At 41.1% G+C, this 8,645-nt stretch overlaps 1 protein-coding gene across 1 annotated transcript; it reads right to left on the minus strand.

Moving 5' to 3' along the window:
* Nucleotides 1-7,325: 7,325 nt before the first annotated feature.
* Nucleotides 7,326-7,811, minus strand: LOC110893173. The gene has a single exon (XM_022140292.1). It carries the CDS (start codon nt 7,809-7,811, stop codon nt 7,326-7,328), a length of 486 nt encoding a protein of 161 aa, XP_021995984.1.
* Nucleotides 7,812-8,645: the final 834 nt, after the last annotated feature.

An 8,645-nucleotide genomic window follows, 5' to 3' on the forward strand; every position in this document is an offset into this window, starting at 1 on the left:
TTTGCACCATGCTTTCCATTATTTATTTTATTCTATTATTTTAATATCTTATAAATATGTACATTTATCTATCTTCATCTTTTTAATAAAAAACTAATCAACATGAAATTTAAACGAATATATTAGTTTCCCCTTGAAGTGCACGTTTCAGCATTTCTTAAACAATAATGGAAAGTTATGTTGATTCTACATTTGTCATGATTGTTAAATAGAATTTTAATTTACAATCTTTTATTTCTTGGGTCATCTTGATACTTCTTATGAAACGTAAACTTTCGTGTTAATTTTGTTTTGTTATGATTAGTATTTGTTATTGATGATATGACATGGTTCAAATATATGCAATCATTGATTCAAATCATTAGTAGCTATTTTTTGAATTAGTCATAAAATGTAAATTCAACGTATTAATTCAATGTCTGACTCTAGATTTTATAGTATAAATACATTACAACCTACAATGTGCAGGATTTGAACGAACCTTTCACCTCTTGGATAAATTGGAGATAGCTTACCACCATGCCTCTCCTTCACCTCACAATTTTATTAATGGCAATCGTAGTATTTATTTTCGTTATCAAACACAATGTCATTCTAATCTTTTTATCTAATAAATGAGGATTAAGGCTGATGTCATATGTCATATGTTTTCAAATTTAAAAAAAAATAAATAAATGAAAAAAAAAATAAAAAAAAAAATAATTCCTGCTATAAAACTATAACCGAGAGTAATTAACATCCCTGCAACTTTTTCATTGGACCAAACTTCTCCCCCAATTAAACCCTGGTTCTTTTTGCACGCTCCTTCTTTGGAGATCCAAACGGTGTATGGAGAAATGCAGCCGATATCCACTCTTCTTTAAATAGTTCATCATCATCTAAAGATATCATCATCATCGTTGACGTGAAGAGCTCCAATCGCCACTGAATCCACCGCCTCTGACCGATTTCAATGACAATCGACTTTCAAAACCCTAGATCGCAACTGGAATCTTGTGATAGCTTATAACGACTGCTATGTGGAGCCTCTTTTTAGGCATTTGCAAACTTGAAAACGGATTATCGGAGCGACTATCCGACGATTCCAACTTCTAAGTCTCCAGCTAAGGGTTTTATTGATGGTTATTTGAACTATGTGTGTTAATTATGTGAGTTTATTCTTCTTCATTCTGATTTTTTTGTTATCTTAGATATTCCGCACTTTTTTTTTTCTACAGTCTTCATATGTCAAATTTTATACAGGGGACTCATATCTTATTTTGAAGGAACTGTGTTAAATTTTTAAGTTTTGTCTCTGTATGAAATGAAATCAGAAGTAACCTATGAAACGTATTGATAACTTCAACTGAAGTAACCTAGTTGAGGCGTACACGAAACCAGTGGCGGAACTAGAAGAAATATTCAGGGGTATCCCAAATTTTTTTACGATACATTTATAGAACAGAATTTTTTTTACCTGCATTACGGGGCGGGGCCGATCCTGAAAATTCAAGTGCCCTGGGTGAGAAAAAAAAAGGCCCTTAGAGCACACGGGGCACCCACGTTATTTTATCACCGGAACAAATCATCACGCGTTAAACTTCCATTTTCCCACCCCCACAAGAAACTATAACGCGTTATAGTATAACGAAAACATGATTTCGTGAATTTTTCCACGCCGTGATGGTTTTATTTGTGAGGGTATTTGTTGGTTGGGGGGAAATTGTTGGGTGTGGTGATGAGTGATGACCACCCCCACTAAAAAGGTTGTGAGTGATGGAAAAATGGTCGATGACATGGCGGAACTTGATTGGTGCTTGTGAGTGATAAATTCTATCACTAGTGAACCACCCCCCCCCCTCCCCTTAGGCCTTAGACCATGTGTAGTGGTTAAGAAAAATAATGCCTCCACCATGGGGCATTATCCGACACGTGGCAGTCCAGTCAGCATGGGGCGTTATTGCAAAAGTGGCGTAGTGGGAATAATGCCTAATAATCCCTTTTAGGCGTTTTTTTATAAAAAAAAATAAAAAAAAAACCAAGCTAGTTTCTCATTGGCCAGTCAACCCATCACAATCTCTTTTAGGCGTGGTTTTAAAAGCGCCAAGCAAATTTTTTTCAAAAAAACTGCCCCATAACGCCCTATATAATGGGGAGGGGGGCGTTTTTTTTTGGATTTTTTTTCAAAAATAATGCCCCACTACGGGTGGTCTTACCGAATTAAATTTTATAAAGTAGTTTTTTTTAAGTTATTAGTATTTAGGTTAACGAATCAATATTGAGCATATCACATTTGGGCTAGGCTTTATGAATTAATATTGACAATAAGTTTTTAGATATTAGATTGGGCTAGTTTTTAGATACAAGAACTCAAGAAGAAAAGAAATAAAGAATACTCACAACTCACAATCACAATTAGCACAACAATCTAATACACTATTGGGTTATTATTTGGTTATTTGGGCTAATTACTATTGGGCTATCATTTGTTTTTTTGGGTTAATATAATCAGTATTATTTGGGCTTGATTTCAGTTTGTAAATTTTTTTTTCAGGGGTGTCCTAGTACTTGTTGAGGGGTGTCCTTAGTATAAAAATTGAAAAAAAATAAAATTTTACACTACGGGAAAAAAGTTGAGCCGTAGCACGTGCTACACCCAAACCTACATTAGGTCCGCCCTTGCACGAAACCTGGAATACTTGAATTAACTCTTGAACAAACCCCATGAAACCCGAGGCTAAACGACACGAAAAGAAAGTCGACGAACTGCCGCCAGCTCACGGTGATGGTCCCATCGGAACAGTGGTTAGAAAAATGCGTTTCACGTGAACCGGGGAGCGTCGGATGGGGGTGCGGTGCGACGGTGGCCAGTCGAAGTTGGCGAGGTGACGATGTGGCGTTTTCGGCCAGGACTAGTCGACTGGAAAATGTGGCAAGCCGGCAGTGGTGATGTCAGTGGTTGTGGGTTTTAATTTATCTCACAAATTTTGGTGAAACTTAATTCCACCCAAAACCATTGTATTTATACTACCCTATAGGTTCCAACTATTTATGTACTATTAATTTGAAAGATGGTTGTGTATAGTGGGTTTATACATGATGCTTAATGAGTTTTTTTATGCATAGTTGTGTTGTACATGATGCTTAGTGGTGTTGTACCCCATGTTTTGGGGGTTTTTCAAAAAAAAAAAAAAAATTGATGTTTCACTTTAAACCCAAAACTATTTGATTTTGTAGTTTTTGTAAGAAGTTTTCTCAAAGTTGATCCTTCTCATTGATCTCTTGATGATTTATAATACAAAATAATTACAAATTAAATCTCCTATAATCTTTACAATACTGAGTAAATCAATTGCCAAATATACAAGATACTATTACACCCCCGCAGTTGAAGCATCGGAAGGACCGATGTTGAGACTGGAACGAAAGTCATCAAATAAAAGACGCGGGAGCCCCTTGGTAAAAATATCGGCAATCTGATGACGAGAAGGAACATGCAAGACACGAATGTGACCGCGTTGAACTTGTTCACGAACAAAGTGAATGTCGAGCTCAATGTGCTTAGTGCGCTGATGTTGTACCGGATTACCGGAGAGATAGACTGCACTGACATTATCACAATAAACCAACGTAGCACGTGTAAGAGGATGATGAAGCTCGAGAAGAAGATTACGCAACCAACAAATATCCGCGACTACATTAGCAACACCTCGATATTCCGCTTCCGCACTTGAGCGAGAAATAGTGGACTGGCGCTTGGAAGACCAGGAAATAAGATTATCACCGAAATAAACACAGTATCCGGACGTAGACTGGCGAGTATCAGGGCATCCAGCCCAGTCCGCGTCAGTGTAAGCAATCAACCGTATAGTGGAAGTGGGTCCAAGATAAAGACCAAAATCTGCCGTGCCCTGAAGATATCGAAGGATGCGTTTCAAGGTGTTCGAATGATCAATCTGAGGTGCGTGCATATGCATGCAAATCTGCTGAACAACATAAGATATGTCTGGTCGAGTAAAAGTCAGATACTGTAACGCACCAGCAAGACTGCGAAATGTTGAAGGATCATCATGAAGCGGGTCGTGGTCAGCAGACAGGTTTGATTGCATATCAACAGGAGTAGCAACTGGTTTGCAGTTGTCCATAGACGCCCGATGGAGAATGTCACGAACATAAGCTTGCTGAGATAAAAACATAGTATCACCTGTCCGAGTTACCTGTATACCCAAGAAATAAGAAAGTGGCCCCAAATCTTTCATAGCAAATTCACCGGACAACTTGTGAAGCAACCGCATGCGAAGATCCTCGGAGGACGTGGTAAGAATAATGTCATCCACATAAATGAGAAGATAAGCGATCTCATGCCCATGATGATAAATAAAAAGAGAGTTGTCATATTTGCTTTGACGAAACCCCTGTAAAGTGACAAAATCGGTGAACCGCTGGTACCATGCTCGTGGAGCCTGTTTGAGACCATATAAGGATTTCCGTAGCAGACAAACATGGTCAGGAAAATCACGATGCCGAAACCCCATGGGTTGATGCATATAAACTGTTTCGTCTAAATTGCCATGCAAAAAGGCATTAGTGACATCCAACTGATGTATTTTCCATGACTTGGACAACGCAAGTGAAAGGACCAACCGAATAGTAGAGGGTTTAACTACGGGGATAAACGTATCACCACAGTCAACCCCTATCTGCTGCTTACGACCATCACAAACCAAACGAGCTTTGTACCGTTCCAAAGTACCTTCAGACCAAAATTTATGTTTAAATAACCACAAGCTGCGTATAATGTTCATGTCAGGTTTTCTGGGTACAATCTCCCAGGTCTTGTTTTTAAGAAGTGCACTAAATTCATTGGACATGGCATTATACCACTCTGGAGAGGACAAGGCAACCTGAGGACTCTTGGGGACGGGTACAATATTGGATGTGTGAAGAGTGAAAATTTGTTTGGGTTTGATAATACCACTCATAGAGCGGGTATGAATTGTGCGAGTGATAGGAGGGGTGGAAATAGGCTGATCAGGAGCGGTTTGGGCTTGAGTGGGTTGAGTTTGTTGGACGGGTGAGGTTAGCGGGTTTGTGTGGGCTTGGATGGAGACGGGGTGGGTTGGGCTTAGGTGTGGGGATGAGGCGGTGAGTTCAGCGGAAGTGGCTGAAGATTGGTGTTGGGTGGGTGACGTAGGTGGGCCGGTAGGGTGGGCTTGGGTATTTGAGGTAGGTGGGCCGATAGGGTGGGTTCGGGTAGAGGTAGTAGGCGGACAGTGGGCCGATGGTTGGGCTGGGGAGGAGGGGTGAGAAGTGGAGGGTGGGCCAGTGGGTAAAATAAGCGAGACATCAGTGGGTGGGAGAGTGGTTGGGCTAGGGTTGATGGATTGGTGGGCATTTTGTAAATATTCCCACACTAAGGGGTTAATGGCCGGGTTTAGAAAGTCGTAAGAGGGCGGCTTAGAGGGGGATTGTATAGTGTAAGGAAAGATAGACTCTTCAAAGTGAACGTGGCGAGAAATAATTAGTTGGTGAGAGGTCAAGTCGAGACACTTGTAACCACGATGATTGGAAGGATAACCAAGGAAAACACAAGGGTGTGACCGGTAATCAAGTTTGTGTATGGATGTGGAAGGGGTTAGGGGGTAACACAAGCAGCCGAAAACACGAAGATGATCGTATTCCGGTATGCAATTATAAAGCAAGGTGGTGGGGGATTTAAAATGGTGAGTTTTGCTTGGTAGAATGTTTAAAAGATAGGTGGCAGTTTCGAGAGCATGATGCCACATATTAGGGGGAAGGGAAGCTTGGGCTAGAAGCGAACGAACCATGTTATTAATGGTGCGGATTTTGCGTTCCGCTTTACCGTTTTGTGAAGATGTGTAGGGGCAAGAAAAATGGAACTGCATGCCATTATGATTGAAAAAATTGTAAAAGTTTTGGTTTGCATATTCTTTGCCATTGTCACATTGGAACTGTTTGATTTTACGTTCAAATTGGGTGTTAATTAAATTGTGGAGGGTGGTGAATGTGTGGAACACTTGGGACTTAGTTGCAATGGGAAAAGTCCACAAGAAGTTGGTAAAATCATCCAAGAAGAGGATGTAATATTTGTGACCACCCGTGCTAAGTACACGTGAGGTCCATAGGTCACTGTGAACAATGTCAAAAGTAGAATGAGTACAATTAACAGAGTCATAAAATGGCAATTTAACACTTTTACCAAAAACGCAAGATTGACAAAGTGTGTTATTAAATTTTCCAAAATCAACAAAAGAAGATAGTTTCAAGGACTGTAACAATTGTTTGCCAGGATGGCCCAAGCGTTGATGCCAGCGATCTTGAGACACAGCAGCAAAAACAGAAGGTGAGGTAGATTGAAGTGGGAGAGGTGCAGTCAAAGGATAAAGATCGCCTGTGCTATTGCATCGTAGGATAGGTGCCCGAGTTTTGAGATCCTTCACAAGAAAACCAAACGGATCAAATTCAACAGAAACTAAATTATCGGTGGTAAGGCGACGAACAGAAATAAGATTTTTGATTAAGTTGGGTGCAAATAAGACATTGTTAAGTTTAAGGGGTGGATAGGGAGGGGGTAGGACCTGGTTGCCTTGTGCCAAAACAGGGATAGTCATGCCATTACCAACAATTATATTTTTATTAGTGCACCTATTAAAATCAGACGGGGAGTACATACCATGCTCGTTAGCCGAGTGAGAAGTAGCTCCAGTATCCATTACCCCATGGTCAGACTGATTAAGCGCCAATGAGTGGAGGGCCTGTTCGATGTCAGTGGGAGAGTAGCTAGTTTGATGAGCTTGATCCGGTCTGGGGCCCAAGATGCCTTGAGAAGATGGAGGATTGGGCCTTGACGGGTACGGACAGGGTGGTTGGGCCGAGTTGTTGGAGTTGAGCAGACTGGCCCACTGGGAGGCGGTCCAATTACTCTGAAAAACGATGTAGGGGTGGGCCGGGTTTTGATGTTGATTGGAGTACCGGTTGCCACCACGACCCGAGAAGGACCTACCGCGTCCGCGGCCACGTCCGCCGCGGTTCCGACCGCGCCCTCTATCGGACGGCTGAAAAAATGTAGGCTGTTGCTGAGAGGAGCCGTTAGACGTATTGGCGGTGGTTGCGGCCCGGGCAGTGGCGGCGGCTTGAGAGCCCCGAGTTGCCTGCCGTTTCTTCTTTTGTTCCTCCATGTTCAATCTTGACCGAACTTCGTTGAAGTCCGGTAAAGGGTCATGGTTTTGAAGTACAGTGGAGATGCTATCGTATTGCTTAGTAAGACCGGTAAGGACCTTGATTACCAACATCCGGTCATCAACCGGAGACCCGACACTCTTGAGTTATTCGGCAAGGTGCTTCGCATGCTGACAATAATCAGCCATGTTGGAGAAATTTTCAAGTGACAGGTTAGCAAACTCTTGGCCGAGAAAGATGGCTCGAGTATTTTTGTTATCATTAAATTCGTGTTCAACGGCTGACCAAGCATCATGAGCGGTCTGACCTGGTTGTAAGATTATGTGAAGAAGAGGCGCAGAGATGGTGGCGTAGATCCACTGGAGAACCACAACGTCTAGCTGTGTCCATAAAGTTTCAGCCGCACGGGCGGCGACTTCATCCTTGGCGGAAGCGGCTGCATCAGAAGGTTCGGCTGCAGTTTTTGGAGCGGGCTGTTTGGGAGACAAGTGGTCGAGCACTTCGTAAATCTGACAGTGCACCTTGAATAGAGTTTTCCAGGTGGTATAGTGTGTTGAATCTTTCTCCAAAAGAATTGGAACATGTGTTTTGATGTTAGAGACGGTGAGAGCCGGATGAAGTTTGGACTCCATAGGTGAGGAGGGGAGGAAGTAATAGCAGAAGGGGGGAGAAGCCGATGGTCGACAAGAAGCCGCCGACGGCAGTAATAGGGTTTAGGGGGAAGGGGATCGAAAAAGGCTCTGATACCATGTAAGAAGTTTTCTCAAAGTTGATCCTTCTCATTGATCTCTTGATGATTTATAATACAAAATAATTACAAAGTAAATCTCCTATAATCTTTACAATAATGAGTAAATCAATTGCCAAATATACCAGATACTATTAGTTTTAACCCAAAAGTTTTTAGTTTTTCCAATTTAACCTCACAACCTTTTTACTTTCAACTTTGATCCCCTATGTTTTTCATATATTGCAAAATTTTTCGTTTTATGTTTAGATATAAGTTTTGTGACTTAGCATAACATAATATGTGTGTGTGGTTCAACGATTTTAAGTTTTGTTATACGCTTTGTTCTAAATTTTGCGAGTTAACATGTGGCAACGTATGTGTGTGGTTTAGTGTGTTTACGTCATCTATTTTTTTCCCGTTTAATAAGTTCGTCACAACGTGCGAGTCCTAAATCGAGTTAGTTATTATTTTCTGTTTTTATATGTCGGTCTAATTTTTCCATGTTAAGACGCCGCAACTTCAATGTTGGTGGTCGTTGGCTATAGTGTGACATTGGTGCTATTTGTCACGATTTTACACCCCCGGCACAACACGGGGAGCTTAATACGATAGATTATTTATATGGATACAAGTCATGTAACATAGTAATTATGATACCATTAATTGTATTGAGATTATTTGGTGAATTACTTATTTGTATGAGATAGTAATACAGACTTAACCGACAACATCTTTA

The sequence above is a fragment of the Helianthus annuus genome, chromosome 12, assembly GCF_002127325.2.
Source record: "Helianthus annuus cultivar XRQ/B chromosome 12, HanXRQr2.0-SUNRISE, whole genome shotgun sequence".
In the NCBI taxonomy this organism is placed as follows: domain Eukaryota; kingdom Viridiplantae; phylum Streptophyta; class Magnoliopsida; order Asterales; family Asteraceae; genus Helianthus; species Helianthus annuus.

Excerpts from the sequence above, each read along its gene's own strand:
- LOC110893173 (XM_022140292.1), bottom strand. The coding sequence starts at position 7,811 with ATGGAGTCCAAACTTCATCCGGCTCTCACCGTCTCTAACATCAAAACA.